Here is a 22,913-nt window from a genome sequence, read left to right as displayed (position 1 = left end):
CCTCCTGTATATATACACTGCACAGCACCACTCCTCCTGTATATATACACTGCACAGTACCACTCCTCCTGTCCTGTATATATACACTGCACAGTACCACTCCTCCTGTCCTGTATATATACACTGCACAGTACCACTCCTCCTGTATATATACACTGCACAGTACCACTCCTCCTGTATATATACACTGCACAGTACCACTCCTCCTGTCCTGTATATATACACTGCACAGTACCACTCCTCCTGTATATATACACCGCACAGTACCACTACTCCTGTGTGTGTATATGTATATATATATATATATATATATATATATATATATATATATATATATATATATATACTGCACAGTACCCCTCCTCCTGTATATATACACTGCACAGTACCCCTCCTCCTGTATATATACACTGCACAGTACCCCTCCTCCTGTATATATACACTGCACAGTACCCCTCCTCCTGTATATATACACTGCACAGTACCCCTCCTCCTGTATATATACACTGCACAGTACCCCTCCTCCTGTATATATACACTGCACAGTACCACTCCTCCTGTATATATACACTGCACAGTACCCCTCCTCCTGTATATATACACTGCACAGTACCACTCCTCCTGTCCTGTATATATACACTGCACAGTACCCCTCCTCCTGTATATATACACTGCACAGTACCACTCCTCCTGTATATATACACTGCACAGTACCACTCCTCCTGTCCTGTATATATACACTGCACAGTACCACTCCTCCTGTCCTGTATATATACACTGCACAGTACCACTCCTCCTGTATATATACACTGCACAGTACCACTCCTCCTGTCCTGTATATATACACTGCACAGTACCACTCCTCCTGTCCTGTATATATACACTGCACAGTACCACTCCTCCTGTCCTGTATATATACACTGCACAGTACCACTCCTCCTGTATATATACACTGCACAGTACCACTCCTCCTGTATATATACACTGCACAGTACCACTCCTCCTGTATATACACTGCACAGTACCGCTCCTCCTGTATATATACACTGCACAGTACCGCTCCTCCTGTATATATACACTGCACAGTACCACTCCTCCTGTATATATACACTGCACAGTACCACTCCTCCTGTATATACACTGCACAGTACCGCTCCTCCTGTATATATACACTGCACAGTACCACTCCTCCTGTATATACACTGCACAGTACCGCTCCTCCTGTCCTGTATATATACACTGCACAGTACCACTCCTCCTGTCCTGTATATATACACTGCACAGTACCACTCCTCCTGTATATATACACTGCACAGTACCGCTCCTCCTGTCCTGTATATATACACTGCACAGTACCACTCCTCCTGTCCTGTATATATACACTGCACAGTACCTCTCCTCCTGTCCTGTATATATACACTGCACAGTACCACTCCTCCTGTATATATACACTGCCCAGTACCACTCCTCCTGTATATATACACTGCACAGTACCACTCCTCCTGTATATATACACTGCCCAGTACCACTCCTCCTGTCCTGTATATACACTGCACAGTACCACTCCTCCTGTATATATACACTGCCCAGTACCACTCCTCCTGTCCTGTATATATACACTGCACAGTACCACTCCTCCTGTATATATACACTGCACAGTACCACTCCTCCTGTATATATACACTGCCCAGTACCACTCCTCCTGTATATATACACTGCACAGTACCACTCCTCCTGTATATATACACTGCCCAGTACCACTCCTCCTGTATATATACACTGCACAGTACCCTCCTCCTGTCCTGTATATATACACTGCACAGTACCACTCCTCCTGTATATATACACTGCACAGTACCACTCCTCCTGTATATATACACTGCACAGTACCGCTCCTCCTGTATATATACACTGCACAGTACCGCTCCTCCTGTCCTGTATATATACACTGCACAGTACCGCTCCTCCTGTATATATACACTGCACAGTACCGCTCCTCCTGTATATATACACTGCACAGTACCGCTCCTCCTGTATATATACACTGCACAGTACCGCTCCTCCTGTGTATATACACTGCACAGTACCATTCCTCCTGTCCTGTATGTGTATATATATATATATATATATATATATATATATATATATATATATATATATATACTGCACAGTACCGCTCCTCCTGTCCTGTATATATACACTGCACAGTACCACTCCTCCTGTCCTGTATATATACACTGCACAGTACCACTCCTCCTGTATATATACACTGCACAGTACCACTCCTCCTGTATATATACACTGCACAGTACCACTCCTCCTGTATATATACAGTACACTGCACAGTACCACTCCTCCTGTATATATACACTGCACAGTACCGCTCCTCCTGTATATATACACTGCACAGTACCGCTCCTCCTGTATATATACACTGCACAGTACCGCTCCTCCTGTGTATATACACTGCACAGTACCATTCCTCCTGTCCTGTATGTATATATATATATATATATATATATATATATATATATATATATATATATATATATATATATATATATATATATATACTGCACAGTACCGCTCCTCCTGTCCTGTATATATACACTGCCCAGTACCACTCCTCCTGTCCTGTATATATACACTGCCCAGTACCACTCCTCCTGTATATATACACTGCACAGTACCGCTCCTCCTGTATATATACACTGCACAGTACCGCTCCTCCTGTATATATACACTGCACAGTACCACTCCTCCTGTATATATACACTGCACAGTACCACTCCTCCTGTATATATACACTGCCCAGTACCACTCCTCCTGTCCTGTATATATACACTGCACAGTACCTCTCCTCCTGTCCTGTATATATACACTGCACAGTACCACTCCTCCTGTATATATACACTGCACAGTACCACTCCTCCTGTATATATACACTGCCCAGTACCACTCCTCCTGTCCTGTATATACACTGCACAGTACCACTCCTCCTGTATATATACACTGCCCAGTACCACTCCTCCTGTCCTGTATATATACACTGCACAGTACCACTCCTCCTGTATATATACACTGCACAGTACCACTCCTCCTGTATATATACACTGCCCAGTACCACTCCTCCTGTATATATACACTGCACAGTACCACTCCTCCTGTATATATACACTGCCCAGTACCACTCCTCCTGTATATATACACTGCACAGTACCCTCCTCCTGTCCTGTATATATACACTGCACAGTACCACTCCTCCTGTATATATACACTGCACAGTACCACTCCTCCTGTATATATACACTGCACAGTACCACTCCTCCTGTATATATACACTGCACAGTACCACTCCTCCTGTCCTGTATATACACTGCACAGTACCACTCCTCCTGTATATATACACTGCCCAGTACCACTCCTCCTGTCCTGTATATATACACTGCACAGTACCACTCCTCCTGTATATATACACTGCACAGTACCACTCCTCCTGTATATATACACTGCCCAGTACCACTCCTCCTGTATATATACACTGCACAGTACCACTCCTCCTGTATATATACACTGCACAGTACCACTCCTCCTGTATATATACACTGCACAGTACCACTCCTCCTGTATATATACACTGCACAGTACCACTCCTCCTGTATATATACACTGCACAGTACCACTCCTCCTGTATATATACACTGCACAGTACCACTCCTCCTGTATATATACACTGCACAGTACCACTCCTCCTGCATATATACACTGCACAGTACCACTCCTCCTGTATATATACACTGCACAGTACCACTCCTCCTGTATATATACACTGCACAGCACCACTCCTCCTGTATATATACACTGCACAGCACCACTCCTCCTGTATATATACACTGCACAGTACCCTCCTCCTGTCCTGTATATATACACTGCCCAGTACCACTCCTCCTGTATATATACACTGCACAGTACCACTCCTCCTGTCCTGTATATATACACTGCACAGTACCGCTCCTCCTGTCCTGTATATATACACTGCACAGTACCACTCCTCCTGTATATATACACTGCACAGTACCGCTCCTCCTGTATATATACACTGCACAGTACCACTCCTCCTGTCCTGTATATATACACTGCACAGTACCACTCCTCCTGTCCTGTATATATACACTGCACAGTACCACTCCTCCTGTCCTGTATATATACACTGCACAGTACCACTCCTCCTGTATATATACACTGCACAGTACCACTACTCCTGTATATATACACTGCACAGTACCGCTCCTCCTGTCCTGTATATATACACTGCCCAGTACCACTCCTCCTGTCCTGTATATATATATATATACCCTGCACAGTACCACTCCTCCTGTATATATACACTGCACAGTACCACTCCTCCTGTGTATATATACACTGCACAGTACCGCTCCTCCTGTATATATACACTGCACAGTACCACTCCTCCTGTCCTGTATATATACACTGCACAGTACCACTCCTCCTGTCCTGTATATATACACTGCACAGTACCTCTCCTCCTGTCCTGTATATATACACTGCACAGTACCACTCCTCCTGTCCTGTATATATACACTGCACAGTACCACTCCTCCTGTATATATACACTGCACAGTACCGCTCCTCCTGTCCTGTATATATACACTGCACAGTACCACTCCTCCTGTCCTGTATATATACACTGCATAGTACCACTCCTCCTGTATATATACACTGCACAGTACCGCTCCTCCTGTATATATACACTGCACAGTACCACTCCTCCTGTATATATACACTGCACAGTACCACTCCTCCTGTATATATACACTGCACAGTACCACTCCTCCTGTATATATACACTGCACAGTACCCTCCTCCTGTATATATACACTGCACAGTATCACTCCTCCTGTATATATACACTGCACAGTACCCTCCTCCTGTATATATACACTGCACAGTACCACTCCTCCTGTATATATACACTGCACAGTACCACTCCTCCTGTATATATACACTGCACAGTACCACTCCTCCTGTATATATACACTGCACAGTACCACTCCTCCTGTATATATACACTGCACAGTACCACTCCTCCTGTCCTGTATATATACACTGCACAGTACCACTCCTCCTGTCCTGTATATATACACTGCACAGTACCACTCCTCCTGTCCTGTATATATACACTGCACAGTACCACTCCTCCTGTCCTGTATATATACACTGCACAGTGCCACTCATCCTGTCCTGTATATATACACTGCACAGTACCACTCCTCCTGTCCTGTATATATACACTGCACAGTACCACTCCTCCTGTATATATACACTGCACAGTACCGCTCCTCCTGTCCTGTATATATACACTGCACAGTACCACTCCTCCTGTCCTGTATATATACACTGCACAGTACCACTCCTCCTGTCCTGTATATATACACTGCACAGTACCACTCCTCCTGTATATATACACTGCACAGTACCGCTCCTCCTGTCCTGTATATATACACTGCACAGTACCACTCCTCCTGTATATATACACTGCACAGTACCACTGCCCTGTATATATACACTGCACAGTACCACTCCTCCTGTATATATACACTGCCCAGTACCACTCCTCCTGTCCTGTATATATACACTGCCCAGTACCACTCCTCCTGTCCTGTATATATACACTGCACAGTACCACTCCTCCTGTATATATACACTGCACAGTACCACTGCCCTGTATATATACACTGCACAGTACCACTCCTCCTGTATATATACACTGCCCAGTACCACTCCTCCTGTCCTGTATATATACACTGCCCAGTACCTCTCCTCCTGTATATATACACTGCACAGTACCATTCCTCCTGTCCTGTATATAGACCCTGCACAGCACCGCTCCTCCTGTCCTGTATATATACACTGCACAGTACCACTCCTCCTGTATATATACACTGCACAGTACCACTCCTCCTGTCCTGTATATATACACTGCACAGTACCACTCCTCCTGTATATATACACTGCACAGTACCACTCCTCCTGTCCTGTATATATACACTGCACAGTACCACTCCTCCTGTATATATACACTGCACAGTACCACTCCTCCTGTATATATACAGTGCACAGTACCACTCCTCCTGTCCTGTATATACACTGCACAGTACCACTCCTCCTGTATATATACACTGCACAGTACCACTCCTCCTGTATATATACAGTGCACAGTACCCTCCTCCTGTCCTGTATATATACACTGCACAGTACCACTCCTCCTGTATATATACACTGCACAGTACCACTCCTCCTGTCCTGTATATATACACTGCACAGTACCACTCCTCCTGTATATATACACTGCACAGTACCACTCCTCCTGTCCTGTATATATACACTGCACAGTACCACTCCTCCTGTATATATACAGTGCACAGTACCCTCCTCCTGTCCTGTATATATACACTGCACAGTACCACTCCTCCTGTATATATACACTGCACAGTACCACTCCTCCTGTCCTGTATATATACACTGCACAGTACCACTCTTCCTGTATATATACACTGCACAGTACCACTCCTCCTGTCCTGTATATATACACTGCACAGTACCGCTCCTCCTGTCCTGTATATATACACTGCACAGTACCACTCCTCCTGTATATATACAGTGCACAGTACCCTCCTCCTGTCCTGTATATATACACTGCACAGTACCACTCTTCCTGTATATATACACTGCACAGTACCACTCCCCCTGTCCTGTATATATACACTGCACAGTACCGCTCCTCCTGTCCTGTATATATACACTGCACAGTACCACTCCTCCTGTCCTGTATATATACACTGCACAGTACCACTCCTCCTGTATATATACACTGCACAGTACCACTCCTCCTATATATATATACACTGCACAGTACCACTCCTCCTGTCCTGTATATATACACTGCACAGTACCACTCTTCCTGTATATATACACTGCACAGTACCACTCCCCCTGTCCTGTATATATACACTGCACAGTACCGCTCCTCCTGTCCTGTATATATACACTGCACAGTACCACTCTTCCTGTATATATACACTGCACAGTACCACTCCTCCTGTCCTGTATATATACACTGCACAGTACCCTTCTCCTGTCCTGTATATATACACTGCACAGTACCCTCCTCCTGTCCTGTATATATACACTGCACAGTACCCTCCCCCTGTCCTGTATATATACACTGCACAGTACCACTCCTCCTGTATATATACACTGCACAGTACCACTCCTCCTGTCCTGTATATATACACTGCACAGTACTGCTCCTCCTGTATATATACACTGCACAGTACCACTCCTCCTGTCCTGTATATATACACTGCACAGTACCACTCCTCCTGTCCTGTATATATACACTGCACAGTACCACTCCCCCTGTATATATACACTGCACAGTACCGCTCCTCCTGTCCTGTATATATACACTGCACAGTACCACTCCTCCTGTATATATACACTGCACAGTACCACTCCTCCTGTCCTGTATATATACACTGCACAGTACCACTCCTCCTGTATATATACACTGCACAGTACCACTCCTCCTGTATATATACACTGCACAGTACCACTCCTCCTGTCCTGTATATATACACTGCACAGTACCACTCCTCCTGTATATATACACTGCACAGTACCACTCCTCCTGTATATATACACTGCACAGTACCACTCCTCCTGTCCTGTATATATACACTGCACAGTACCACTCCTCCTGTCCTGTATATATACACTGCACAGTACCACTCCTCCTGTCCTGTATATATACACTGCATATATATATATATATACCATCCGGCCCCTTAGACACGGACGCAGAGTTACGGACACACATGTGCACGGAGGGTCAGACATGGACGCACAGACACTAATGAGACACAGGCGCAGTGGCGCAGTACACCCCGCCCCACCACTCCGGTAAAGGATACCTCTCCATGATGAGAATTAATGTCTTTTTGGTTTCGAAGGCGTCGAGGAGCGCGGTGACGCGGTGATGTGACACCTCGGATAAGACATCGCGCTCGCGGTACGCCTGCTGCCGGGTCCTGCTCCTCAGCGGGATGAACTTGGCGGCACATGTGGCTCCGTTTCCTTTGTGCACAACCCGTTTTACAAAACCAAATGATCCTCTAAAAACAAGAAAGGAAGCAATTAGGAGGAACAGTGAGCAAGAGTTCCACAACTAAAGTGAGGCTGCTCAGTGAGGATAGTTCTAGGAAAGAGGTAAAGACTGAGTGAGATAATATGTCAGTATGACACTTTGGTCCAGTAAGTGAGTTTCATAAGTGAAGTGCGGAGGGTCAGTGTTACAGAACCCCCCCAGCACCAAGAATGTTATGCAGTATATGTATGTATAATAGTTTCCATGTGAAATGCATCAGTCCACAGGCTGCGCCCCTGGACAAGATATTCTCTTTCTGACCTCCCCCACCTTTGTAATTCCCACAGTAAATAGCGGCAGGCTCCGGCCCCCTGCGGCTATTGTAATGTATGTCTGGCCTGCTGTTTTTCTATTGGCCGGCCCTGTGTATCTGTGTTATATATTCTGTGTGCTGTGAATAAAGTGTGTTCTTAGACTGGAAATAAGTGGAGAAGCAGTCAGCTTTTATATGCTCTCATGTAATCAAGAAATTCCTGCCAGCGTCCTTCATTCAGAATCCAACAAAAAGCAGAGTGGACCTCCTGAAACACGGGGTGGTACTGAAAGAGGTACCCCAGCTTGGTAGACCCCGTTACAGTCAGTGAGCAAGAACGCCAAGGATGGGAAACCACTGGGTAAATCTGACAGGGAGAAGGACTTGGGGATCCTAGTTAATGATAAACTTACCTGGAGCAGCCAGTGCCAGGCAGCAGCTGCCAAGGCAAACAGGATCATGGGGTGCATTAAAAGAGGTCTGGATACACATAATGAGAGCATTATACTGCCTCTGTACAAATCCCTAGTTAGACCGCACATGGAGTACTGTGTCCAGTTTTGGGCACCGGTGCTCAGGAAGGATATAATGGAACTAGAGAGAGTACAAAGGAGGGCAACAAAATTAATAAAGGGGATGGGAGAACTACAATACCCAGATAGATTAGCGAAATTAGGATTATTTAGTCTAGAAAAAAGACGACTGAGGGGCGATCTAATAACCATGTATAAGTATATAAGGGGACAATACAAATATCTCGCTGAGGATCTATTTATACCAAGGAAGGTGACGGGCACAAGGGGGCATTCTTTGCGTCTGGAGGAGAGAAGGTTTTTCCACCAACATAGAAGAGGATTCTTTACTGTTAGGGCAGTGAGAATCTGGAATTGCTTGCCTGAGGAGGTGGTGATGGCGAACTCAGTCGAGGGGTTCAAGAGAGGCCTGGATGTCTTCCTGGAGCAGAACAATATTGTATCATACAATTATTAGGTTCTGTAGAAGGACGTAGATCTGGGGATTTATTATGATGGAATATAGGCTGAACTGGATGGACAAATGTCTTTTTTCGGCCTTACTAACTATGTTACTATGTTACTATGAGTTGAGAAAGACTAGTGAGTAAGAGCTTTAGGAGTGAGATAAGAGATCAATGAGGAAAATTTCAGGGAATGACCTAAGATGAGTCAGTGAGTGCGAGCTCATGTCTGAGGTCCAGTGTACAAGAGTATGAAGGCAGGTTAAGGAGGACCAGTGAGTAAGAGCTCTAGAACTGAGGTGAGGAAGATATGACGTAAAGCTCAAGGGCTTGGATAGTGAGGATCGGTGAGCAAAAGCTGCATGACTAAGATTAGGGGAGTCAGGAAACTAAAGTGAGGGAGATCAGTGAGCAAGAGCTCCAAAATTAACGTGAGAAGTATCAGTGACCAAAATTTCAGGGAAATAATAAAGGAGTAAAAGTGAGAAAATCTATGAGAATAAACAGAGGCGGCTAAGTGAGCAAAAGCTCCAAAACGGAGGCGGGGGTAGCAGGAGGAAGACTTAGAGGAGGAGGGTCAGTGAGCAGGAGTGCGAGGGTTCAGAGCTCAGCCAGTCGGGGTCTCTTGGGCTGACAGGACACTCATTATCCGTTTCTAGATTTGGGCTTTTCTGACACGTTTCGCGGCTCAGTAGTTCTGCAGAGAATCCGCCATCCACTGCCGGTGTCTGGACTTGTGCTGCGGTTCCACAGAAATCGCCCAAGATCTGTAGAGGAAGAGGGGTCAAAGCAAAAGCCCCCCACAGCGGAGGACCTGAAAAAGGGGCGCCAGCACAGACAGGAAGAAATACAGGAAAACGCTGCATCACCTCTCCAGTCACCTCCAGAGCTGAACTCACTATTCTTCTGTTCCTTGTGATAGATAACAGCGATGTCAGGTGGTCAACAACTCAGCAGCCGCCAAACAAGCATGATGTAACAGCAGAATAGTGAGTGCAGCTCTGGAGGTGACTGGAGGATAAGACACGATGTAACAGCAGAATAGTGAGTGCAGCTCTGGAGGTGACTGGAGGGTAAGACACGATGTAACAGGAGAATAGTGAGTGCAGCTCTGGAGGTGACTGGAGGATAAGACACGATGTAACAGGAGAATAGTGAGTGCAGCTCTGGAGGTGACTGGAGGGTAAGACATGATGTCACAGCAGAATAGTGAGTGTAGCTGTGGAGGTGACTGGAGGATAAGACACGATGTAACAGGAGAATAGTGAGTGCAGCTCTGGAGGTGACTGGAGGGCAGGGCCTGATGGCATACAGGGGATGTAATGGAGGTGTTCACACTTTATGACCATTAGTAGAGGTGTTGGGCCTCTGCTCTCTGTTATCAGCCACCTGTGATGGGAGCTGCAGGGAATATGTGGGAACATGTCTCCTACCTCCCGATCTCTTCCTTAACCTCAAAGAAAGACTTCAGCTTCCGCCTCCGGAGCGACGACGGCTTCATCTCCTCCTCACCTGGAAAAGAGAGAAGCTGCTGTCACCGACATGTCACCTCCCCTCCCCCATCACCAATGTCACCAGAGGATGCGGAGACCCCCGTAACAGTGCAGGAAAGGATGGGGGCCAACACCTCGGAATATAGCGGATGTGCCCCCCACATCCACCTCCGGGGGCTTCACTGGGAACAGTCATGGGGGGCAGATTAGGGTCTTCCCCAAGCTGTTCCCACAAAGCTGACGCTGCACTTGTCCACAATGTCTTGTGCTGAAGATGAAGATTTCCCTTCACTGAATCTTCTGTCAGATGACGAGGGGCCGGATATTATACATAGGGGACAAGGGGTCAGACGCTATACACAGTGGGGGGCGGGGGCCGGATATTATACATAGGGGACAAGGGGTCAGACGCTATACACAGTGGGGGGCGGGGGCCGGATATTATACATAGGGGACAAGGGGTCAGACGCTATACACAGTGGGGGGCGGGGGCCAGATATTATACATAGGGGACAAGGGGTCAGACGCTATACACAGTGGGGGGCGGGGGCCAGATATTATACATAGGGGACAAGGGGTCAGCGCTATACACAGTGGGGGGCGGGGGCCGGATATTATACATAGGGGACAAGGGGTCAGACGCTATACACAGTGGGGGGCGGGGGCCGGATATTATACATAGGGGACAAGGGGTCAGACGCTATACACAGTGGGGGGCGGGGGCCAGATATTATACATAGGGGACAAGGGGTCAGACGCTATACACAGTGGGGGGCGGGGGCCGGATATTATACATAGGGGACAAGGGGTCAGCGCTATACACAGTGGGGGGCGGGGGCCGGATATTATACATAGGGGACAAGGGGTCAGACGCTATACACAGTGGGGGGCGGGGGCCGGATATTATACATAGGGGACAAGGGGTCAGACGCTATACACAGTGGTGGGCGGGGGCCGGATATTATACATAGGGGACAATGGGTCAGACGCTATACACAGTGGGGGGTGGGGCTGGATATCTATATATATATATATATATATAATTGTCTAAGGGTTTTTCCGTCTGTCTGTCTGTCCTGGAAATCCCGACTCTCTGATTGGTCGAGGCCGCAAGGCCTCGACCAATCAGAGACCGGCACAGCATCGACGTAGAAATCCCGCGTCTCTGATTGGTCGAGGCCGCCAGGCCTCGACCAATCAGCGACGGGCACAGCGACGATGATGTCATAAAGGACGTAGACGTTTCTGATTCAGCAACGGGCACAGTATCGACGTAGATGTCATAATGGTTGCCATGGCGATGATGATGTCATAAAGGTTGCCTCGACCAATCAGCGACGGGCACAGTGTGCCGCGAATTCTGGAATCATCATTGTCCGTATACTACGGGGACATGCATATTCTAGAATACCCGATGCGTTAGAATCGGGCCGCCATCTAGTTATACATAGGGGACAAGGGGTCAGACGCTATACACAGTGGGGGGCGGGGCCGGATATTATACATAGGGGACAAGGGGTCAGACGCTATACACAGTGGGGGGCGGGGGCTGGATATTATACATAGGGGATGTGAGGAAAATGTATATCATAAGTTAGTTCTCTTGCTAGCCTGCGTGGGCTAAGCCCCCTTCTTGGAGTGATGCTGCAACAGTTTGTAGCTTCAAATTCCTGACTTTCAACTCCCAAATCCCCCATCACCCCTCGCCAAAGGTATTTACGACCGGCATCTCCTGCCGTGCAAGCTCTTGTCCAGCTATAAGTGAACTAGAAACTTCTAGGATCCATGAAAGATTCTTTGTTTGGTTTTTGTACGATATTATGCACAATGTTTACGTTAAGAACACGAAAATATATATTCGTATTCTCACTCGGTGTATCTACCCATCCCGCGAAACACGGGCTTCTAACTCCATCTAGTAAAGAAGTAGGGATTTCTCTGTAAATATGTATCCCAGATAGGACATATTTGATCTCATTAGAATGCCCACGTTAATCAGAGATGAATGATGGGTTTGTTATGACTATGACATGTTTTGTAGCGAAGTTATAGAAATTAGAGAGAATAGTTTAAAGTTTAGTCAGAATGTAGAGAGAGGAGGGACTGGATAAACCAGCCTTTCTGTGATGTCACAGCCTTAAGGTATTAAGTGTCTGGCAGGCTCTGAGGAGTCACTTCTTCTTGACTTCTTGTCTTCTCCTGAAGCCAGCAGCACGTCCAATGAGCTGGGACGTATGGTTGCCTGCCATGCTTTGAACATGTGAGTGTTACCTTTTCTCATTTAATCCCTGTTTATTTCATAATTTCCCTTGTACATATTTGCAATTGTCTCATTTGTATCATCTTTATAAAATATTTTTGATAAAGCACTGCCTAATTTTTATGGGATATACTATTATATGTTAGTTCATTCTCCATGCTCTAAAAACCGTACCCTAAGTCTTCTGAAGGGAAATACGCTACTGTTGTTGGGTTAGCTTCGGACCCGTTTAATCGAAGCTGGTGGCAGCGATAGTGTGCTGACTTTTGGATTATGTTGTAGCGACTGCGGCGTTGATAATTATTGTTCCTGTCTGAGTGGGAGTAGTTTATCGCGTCGCTGCAGCGTGCCCAATAGCCAGTACATAGCAGGCAGCCTTTCTGGCGACTAATTACCCAGGGTGCAGTACCTAATCTGACCTGAGAGTAAGGGGGCGCCAGAGAGCTGCAAGTGTTAAGTAGAACTGTAAGCGGGATATACATAAATCCCTGCAGTTCGTGGTATATGGAAAAGCAGTGGGATACCTAAAATAAGCCCCTGCTGTAAACTAAGAGGTCAATAGCCTTGAGTGTGTTGTTTCATCACATTGTGGAGTGGAGGGATAACTAAGATAAGCCCCCCTGCACATGTGATAGCCGTCTGTTGGCCCAAAGTCACCCCGACCCGTGACGTAGGGGTGACGGTCACGGTGTGAATCCTGACAAATTGGGGGCAGCGGTCAGGGGATTCCTGATAGGGGACAAGGGGTCAGACGTTATACACAGTGGGGGGCGGGGGCCGGATATTATACATAGGGGACAAGGGGTCAGACGCTATACACAGTGGGGGGCCGGGGCCAGATATTATACATAGGGGACAAGGGGTCAGACGCTATACACAGTGGTGGGCGGGGGCCAGATATTATACATAGGTGACAAGGGGTCAGACGCTATACACAGTGGTGGGCGGGGGCCGGATATTATACAGTGCCTACAAGTAGTATTCAACCCCCTGCAGATTTAGCAGGTTTACACATTTGGAATTAACTTGGCATTGTGACATTTGGACTGTAGATCAGCCTGGAAGTGTGAAATGCACTGCAGCAAAAAAGAATGTTATTTCTTTGTTAATTTTTTTTTTAAATTGTGAAAAGTCATTTCAGAGGGTCATTTATTATTCAACCCCTCAACCCACCAGAATTCTGTTTGGTTCCCCTAAAGTAATAAGAAGTACTTCAGGCACAAAGAACAATGAGCTTCACATGTTTGGATTAATTATCTCTTTTTCCAGCCTTTTCTGACTATTTAAGACCCTCCCCAAACTTGTGAACAGCACTCATACATGGTCAACATGGGAAAGACAAAGGAGCATTCCAAGGCCATCAGAGACAAGATCGTGGAGGGTCACAAGGCTGGCAAGGGGTACAAAACCCTTTCCAAGGAGTTGGGCCTACCTGTCTCCACTGTTGGGAGCATCATCCGGAAGTGGAAGGCTTATGGAACTACTGTTAGCCTTCCACGGCCTGGACAGCCTTTGAAAGTTTCCTCCCGTGCCGAGGCCAGGCTTGTCCGAAGAGTCAAGGCTAACCCAAGGACAACAAGGAAGGAGCTCCGGGAAGATCTCATGGCAGTGGGGACATTGGTTTCAGTCAATACCATAAGTAACGTACTCCACCGCAATGGTCTCCGTTCCAGACGAGCCCGTAAGGTACCTTTACTTTCAAAGCGTCATGTCAAGGCTCGTCTACAGTTTGCTCATGATCACATGGAGGACTCTGAGACTGACCGGTTCAAGGTTCTCTGGTCTGATGAGACCAAGATCGAGATCTTTGGTGCCAACCACACACGTGACGTTTGGAGACTGGATGGCACTGCATACGACCCCAAGAATACCATCCCTACAGTCAAGCATGGTGGTGGCAGCATCATGCTGTGGGGCTGTTTCTCAGCCAAGGGGCCTGGCCATTTGGTCCGCATCCATGGGAAGATGGATAGCACGGCCTACCTGGAGATTTTGGCCAAGAACTTCCGCTCCTCCATCAAGGATCTTAAGATGGGTCGTCATTTCATCTTCCAACAAGACAACGACCCAAAGCACACAGCCAAGAAAACCAAGGCCTGGTTCAAGAGGCAAAAAATCAAGGTGTTGCAGTGGCCTAGTCAGTCTCCTGACCTTAACCCAATTGAAAACTTGTGGAAGGAGCTCAAGATTAAAGTCCACATGAGACACCCAAAGAACCTAGACAACTTGGAGAAGATCTGCATGGAGGAGTGGGCCAAGATAACTCCAGAGACCTGTGCCGGCCTGATTAGGTCTTATAAAAGACGATTATTAGCTGTAATTGCAAACAAAGGTTATTCCACAAAATATTAAACCTAGGGGTTGAATAATAATTGACCCACCCTTTTATGTTTAAAATTTATAAAAATTTAACTGAGCAACAAAACTTTTTGGTTTGTAAGATTTATGCATCTGTTAATAAATCCTGCTCTTGTTTGAAGTTTGAAGGCTCTAACTTATTTGCATCTTATTAAACCTGCTAAATCTGCAGGGGGTTGAATACTACTTGTAGGCACTGTACATAGGGGACAAGGGGTCAGACGCTATACACAGTGGGGGGCGGGGGCCGGATATTATACATAGGGGACAAGGGGTCAGACGCTATACACAGTGGGGGGCGGGGCTGGATATTATACATAGGGGACAAGGGGTCAGACGCTATACACAGTGGGGGGCGGGGCCGGATATTATACATAGGGGACAAGGGGTCAGACGCTATACACAGTGGGGGGCGGGGGCTGGATATTATACATAGGGGATGTGAGGAAAATGTATATCATAAGTTAGTTCTCTTGCTAGCCTGCGTGGGCTAAGCCCCCTTCTTGGAGTCATGCTGCAACAGTTTGTAGCTTCAAATTCCTGACTTTCAACTCCCAAATCCCCCATCACCCCTCGCCAAAGGTATTTACAACCGGCATCTCCTGCCGTGCAAGCTCTTGTCCAGCTATAAGTGAACTAGAAACTTCTAGGATCCATGAAAGATTCTTTGTTTGGTTTTTGTACGATATTATGCACAATGTTTACGTTAAGAACACGAAAATATATATTCGTATTCTCACTCGGTGTATCTACCCATCCCGCGAAACACGGCCTTCTAACTCCATCTAGTAAAGAAGTAGGGATTTCTCTGTAAATATGTATCCCAGATAGGACATATTTGATCTCATTAGAATGCCCACGTTAATCAGAGATGAATGATGGGTTTGTTATGACTATGACATGTTTTGTAGCGAAGTTATAGAAATTAGAGAGAATAGTTTAAAGTTTAGTCAGAATGTAGAGAGAGGAGGGTCTGGATAAACCAGCCTTTCTGTGATGTCACAGCCTTAAGGTTTTAAGTGTCTGGCAGGCTCTGAGGAGTCACTTCTTCTTGACTTCTTGTCTTCTCCTGAAGCCAGCAGCACGTCCAATGAGCCGGGACGTATGGTTGCCTGCCATGCTTTGAACATGTGAGTGTTACCTTTTCTCATTTAATCCCTGTTTATTTCATAATCAGTGGGGGGCGGGGGCGGATATTATACATAAAGGACAAGAGGTCAGACATTATAAACAGGGGGTGCGGGGGTCCGGATTCTATACACTAAAGAAGCTAGGATTTAGGAGACATCGGCATTCAGTGGTTGAGTCGTGTGGTCCGGTACTTCTCTCCATAGAGTGTCTGATAACACATGACTGGATAGCAGTGGGGCTGTGTACGAATAACGGCATTGCTCGTTTTCTGGGGTAATTACCTGTTTCCAGGACGAGCTCGGCCTTGCAGGACACTTCCCCCGCACAGTTGTGGGCAACACAGGTGTACACGCCGCCATCTCCAGGCTCTGTCCGACTTATGATCAGGGAATATTTCCGATCCTCTCGCTCCGTCTGGACTCTGTCACTTTCTTTCAACAGATTGTTCTCCTGCGTTCACAAAATCCTCAGACCTAACATACCAGGCTACAGGCAGTGGGGTCTTACCTTAGTCAGGGCTCCAGGCACTTGGGTCTTACCTTATACCAGGCTACTGTCAGTGGAGGGCTCCCATCTATCACAGCATCAAATTGGGCTGTTTCTCCACTGTAGGTGTGGACATCTTCAATGGTCACCTGCATATACGGGAGTCCTAAAAGTGGTAAACATATGAGAGGTCAGTGGTCACCTCTCCGCCCCATCAATTAATAACCCTGATTTCATCTCATCTTTCTTTCCTCCCATGATGCATAACCTCACTGACCATCCATAAATCAACCAACCATTCAACAATCCACCACCTGTAACCGCACCAATCACGCAACTCCCTGAATATCCATAAACCAACTACCATTTATGACCATCCAACAACCCCACAGACCTTTCATAACCCTCCAACAAACCCATTGAGCATCCATAAACCAACTGACCATGCACCAACCCTGCATCCATAATTCCATTAAACTTCCATAAATCAATCAACCATCCAATAACCCTCTATACATATTCCCACTAACCATTCATAAACTCGACAACCATGCAACAACCCCAACGACTATCCATGAACACCACCAACCATCCAACAACTCTCCAACCATTCTACAACCCCACCAACCATCCATAACTTCCCTGATCATCCATATCTCCAACAACCATCTATAACTCCAACTAAAATCCATAACCTACCAACCATTCCTATCCACTGGCCGTCCATAACTCCAATGAAATCTATAATTCCATTGATCATGCACAACCCAGTGACCATGCATAACTACATCACCCGTTCATGACACCAACTATCTAACCCATAACTTCACTGACCATCTTACAACCCCACTGATCTTCCATAAACCAAATGACCAATCTTTAACCAATCAAAAAACCTTAAAAAAATCCATAACCTTACCAACCATTCAAAACACAATCGACCATCCAAAATACAACCAACCATCCAACAACCCACTGACCATCCATAACCCAAACCCCAAACGACCATCCAACAACCCACTGACCATCCATAACCCCAATGACCATCCAACATCCCCACCAACCATCAACAACCCTCTGACCATCCATAACCCCACCAACCATCAACAACCCACTGACCATACATAAGACCACTGACCATACTTAACTCCAATAACCATCTCTAAACCAGCCAAAGATCCAAAACCCCATGGACAATCTATAACTCCACTGACCATCTATAACCCCACCAAATTCCCATAACACAACTGACCATCCAACTACCCACCAACATTCCATAACCCATGAACCATCCAATAACCCCCACTGACCATCCATAACATACCAACAATCCAACAACCCATTGACCATTCACACACAGTGTTCAGATTTTCCTACTGAGCGGGGGGGTGTGCAGCGTTATTCTTATCCCATACAAAGCTGCTGTAGAAACTGACTCACTGACAACTCTACTTCGGGAATTCTCCACTTTGCCGGCTGCGGCCTATAGTATTACATATCAGATGTTCTGGATCATCGGTGATTGTTTAATAGAAAAACCTTGAAGCATCTTAGATTGACCTTGAGGCTCCTCCGCTTGAGTCTGCAGGTGGCTGTGCCGTCACCATCCGTAATATCAGACAGACGGATAATTCTAGGACCTCGCCACAATAACAACTCCAGGAGGAGGTGACGCACAGAGAACGGAGGCTCTGCACATTTACTGAGGAATTTCTGTACCACACAGAGAACTTGAGTGATCCCATCTAGAAACCGATCTCACCACTTGCGGAAGCCACTCTACTGTCTATTATCTATCCACCCTTTATATCTACAATCTACAGCCATCACATACTCTATATGGAGAAAAGTATGGGGAGGACCATCTCCATCAATTCATGTGTTCCACATCTGGCCCCATTGCCTCGTTTGAATAACAACCGGCCCCATTGCTCCCAGTGTATACTCCACGGCCCCTCACCCCTGATGTATAAGCTCCAGCCCCTCACCCCCTGATGTACAACCCCTTGCCCTCTCATGTATAACATCCAGCCCCTCGCCCCCTGATGTACAACATCCAGCCCCTCAACCCTGATGTACAACCCCTCGCCCTCTGGTGTATAACATCTTGCTCTCTGATGTATAACCTCCGGCCCCTCGCCCCCTGATGTTTAACATCCGACCTCTTGTCCTCTGATGTACAACCTCTGGTCCCTCGCCCCCTGATGTATAACATCCAACTTCTTGCCCCCTGATGTATAACCTCTGACCCCTTGTTATAAACACTACGTCACCGCCGGGAGCAGCCATACGTCACCAACCACAATGCCGAGCATCGGATGGAGTGGTGTAAAGCCGCCACCACTGGACTCTGGAGGAGACGTGTTCTGTGCAGTGACAAATCGCACTTCTCTATCTGCATCTGATGGAGGAGTCTGGGTTTGGTGATACCAAGACGTTACCCCCTGGCTGCAATGTGCCCACTGTACATGTAAGGGTGTTGGACAGTAGCTACTGAAGAGACTGATCACATTATGTACTGTGAATAATGTCTTGAGTCTTTTGTACATATTGTTATGTAAATTGTATTATATTGTTATGTTTGCCTGTGTAATGTATAGTATATAATAGAGTTATAAGATAATATTTTGTAGGGACGTCATGCCCAACAATAGGCAGCAGAGTCAGAAGAGGTAATGTTTGGGGCTAGCCCATAGTGAGAAGTGCCGATGTTAGGGAAAGTGATTGCTTCCTGTTAGGGAAGGGAGATAGGGTCTAGAGTGCAAAGTGAGTGTATTGCAAGGTCCAAAGTGAGCAGTGCGGCATTGGAGGATGACCCTGAATGAGAGGAGACTGAAGACAAGGGATAACGAGATCCTGAGAAGTGACAGAGAGAGACCTTCCGGAAACAGGTCCTAGGAGAGGACGCCTAGCCATGAGACCTTGAACTTGCAAAGCTGAAAGGTAATGGAACGGGCCTAAACAGGACTCATAGACGGGGACTAGTAAAGGGTCCCGAGAGGGAGATCTAGGGCGCCAGTAGTGGAAGAAAAGAAAGCGAAACCGCTAAGCAAGTATGGAAACCTGTACCGTTAAAGCTGGGCTGTGCTGAAGTAGGAAGAAACAATGGTCAAAGAAAGACCTGGAGTGAACTACAGAGGAAAGAGACTGTGAGGAAAACTACAGAGGAAGGAGACTGTGAGGAAAACTACAAAGGAAGGAGACTGTGAGGAAAACTACAGAGGAAGGAGACTGTGAGGAAAACTACAGAGGAAGGAGACTGTGAGGAAAACTACAGAGGAAGGAGACTGTGAGGAAAACTACAGAAGAAGGAGACTGTGAGGAAAACTACAGAAGAAGGAGACTGTGAGGAAAACTACAGAAGAAGGAGACTGTGAGGAAAACTACAGAAGAAGGAGACTGTGAGGAAAACTACAGAAGAAGGAGACTGTGAGGAAAACTACAGAGGAAGGAGACTGTGAGGAAAACTACAGAGGAAGGAGACTGTGAGGAAAACTACAGAGGAAGGAGACTGTGAGGAAAACTACAGAGGAAGGAGACTGTGAGGAAAACTACAGAGGAAGGAGACTGTGAGGAAAACTACAGAGGAAGGAGACTGTGAGGAAAACTACAGAGGAAGGAGACTGGAAAACTACAGAGGAAGGAGACTGGAAAACTACAGAGGAAGGAGGCTGTGAGGAAAACTACAGAGGAAGGAGGCTGTGAGGAAAGTCACTCATCTCTTATATGTAACCCTGAATAAGCTACCAATTAGGAAAGAGTTCATTAGTGACGGGTGGTCTCCATCATTGAACTGTGGATCATCCAGTCCTGGCTAACCAGCAACATCGGTTACATGAGGCCTGCATGGGCATAGCGCCCTCACAGCACAAGTCCACACACCCAACCAGGACCCCACCTTCATGTAATGTGCTGGGGCCTCGCTCACGTTACATACAGATGGTGGTGGAGGAGGATAATGCTATGGGCTGTTATCAGGCAGCAGCCTCGGACCCTCAGCTCCAAGCATGGAGCACAAGACATTATGGACAAATGTAGCTTCAGAACAGGTCGGGGAAGACCCTAATCTGCCCCCCATGAGTGTGCCCAGTGCACATAGAAGAAAGAGAAGAGGTGGATGTGGGGGGCACATACTTTCTCCATATTAATGTCTATGGATGTAGATGAGGACAGTGAAGCCCCCGGAGGTGGATGTGGGGGGCACATACTTTCTCCATATTAATGTCTATGGATGTAGATGAGGACAGAGAAGCCCCCGGAGGTGGATGTCGGGGGGCACATACTGTCTCCATATTAATGTCTATGGATGTAGATGAAGACAGTGAAGCCCCCGGAGGTGGATGTGGGGGGCACATACTTTCTCCATATTAATGTCTATGGATGTAGATGAGGACAGTGAAGCCCCCGGAGGTGGATGTGGGGGGCACATACTTTCTCCATATTAATGTCTATGGATGTAGATGAGGACAGTGAAGCCCCCGGAGGAGGATGTGGGGGGCACATACTTTCTCCATATTAATGTCTATGGATGTAGATGAGGACAGTGAAGCCCCCGGAGGAGGATGTGGGGGGCACATACTTTCTCCATATTAATGTCTATGGATGTAGATGAGGACAGTGAAGCCCCCGGAGGAGGATGTGGGGGGCACATACTTTCTCCATATTAATGTCTATGGATGTAGATGAGGACAGTGAAGCCCCCGGAGGAGGATGTGGGGGGCACATACTGTCTCCATATTAATGTCTATGGATGTAGATGAAGACAGTGAAGCCCCCGGAGGTGGATGTGGGGGGCACATACTTTCTCCATATTAATGTCTATGGATGTAGATGAGGACAGTGAAGCCCCCGGAGGAGGATGTGGGGGGCACATACTTTCCTCCATATTAATGTCTATGGATGTAGATGAGGACAGAGAAGCCCCCGGAGGAGGATGTGGGGGGCACATACTGTCTCCATATTAATGTCTATGGATGTAGATGAGGACAGAGAAGCCCCCGGAGGAGGATGTGGGGGGCACATACTGTCTCCATATTAATGTCTATGGATGTAGATGAGGACAGTGAAGCCCCCGGAGGAGGATGTGGGGGGCACATACTTTCTCCATATTAATGTCTATAGATGTAGATGAGGACAGTGAAGCCCCCGGAGGAGGATGTGGGGGGCACATACTGTCTCCATATTAATGTCTATGGATGTAGATGAGGACAGTGAAGCCCCCGGAGGTGGATGTGGGGGGCACATACTTTCTCCATATTAATGTCTATGGATGTAGATGAGGACAGTGAAGCCCCCGGAGGTGGATGTGGGGGGCACATACTGTCTCCATATTAATGTCTATGGATGTAGATGAGGACAAAGAAGCCCCCGGAGGTGGATGTGGGGGGCACATACTGTCTCCATATTAATGTCTATGGATGTAGATGAGGACAGAGAAGCCCCCGGAGGAGGATGTGGGGGGCACATACTTTCTCCATATTAATGTCTATGGATGTAGATGAGAACAGAGAAGCCCCCGGAGGAGGATGTGGGGGGCACATACTTTCTCCATATTAATGTCTATAGATGTAGATGAGGACAGTGAAGCCCCCGGAGGAGGATGTGGGGGGCACATACTTTCTCCATATTAATGTCTATGGATGTAGATGAGAACAGAGAAGCCCCCGGAGGAGGATGTGGGGGGCACATACTGTCTCCATATTAATGTCTATGGATGTAGATGAGGACAG

General features: G+C 46.8%; 1 protein-coding gene across 1 annotated transcript in view; it reads right to left on the bottom strand.

Annotated features, from left to right (window-relative positions):
* Positions 1 to 22,913, bottom strand: part of OBSCN (obscurin, cytoskeletal calmodulin and titin-interacting RhoGEF) — a 655,700-nt gene that overhangs the window by 99,083 nt on the left and 533,704 nt on the right. The window contains exons 92-95 of the mRNA XM_069730488.1: positions 17,238 to 17,350; positions 16,980 to 17,148; positions 10,890 to 10,968; positions 7,995 to 8,195 (exon numbers count right to left, since the gene is read on the bottom strand). Coding sequence (XP_069586589.1) covers positions 7,995 to 8,195; positions 10,890 to 10,968; positions 16,980 to 17,148; positions 17,238 to 17,350 — 562 coding nt within the window. The remainder of the gene's footprint in view (positions 1 to 7,994; positions 8,196 to 10,889; positions 10,969 to 16,979; positions 17,149 to 17,237; positions 17,351 to 22,913) is intronic.

The sequence above is a fragment of the Ranitomeya imitator genome, chromosome 6, assembly GCF_032444005.1.
Source record: "Ranitomeya imitator isolate aRanImi1 chromosome 6, aRanImi1.pri, whole genome shotgun sequence".
NCBI classification, from domain to species: Eukaryota; Metazoa; Chordata; class Amphibia; order Anura; family Dendrobatidae; genus Ranitomeya; species Ranitomeya imitator.
This window is presented reverse-complemented; position numbering and strand designations above follow the sequence as displayed.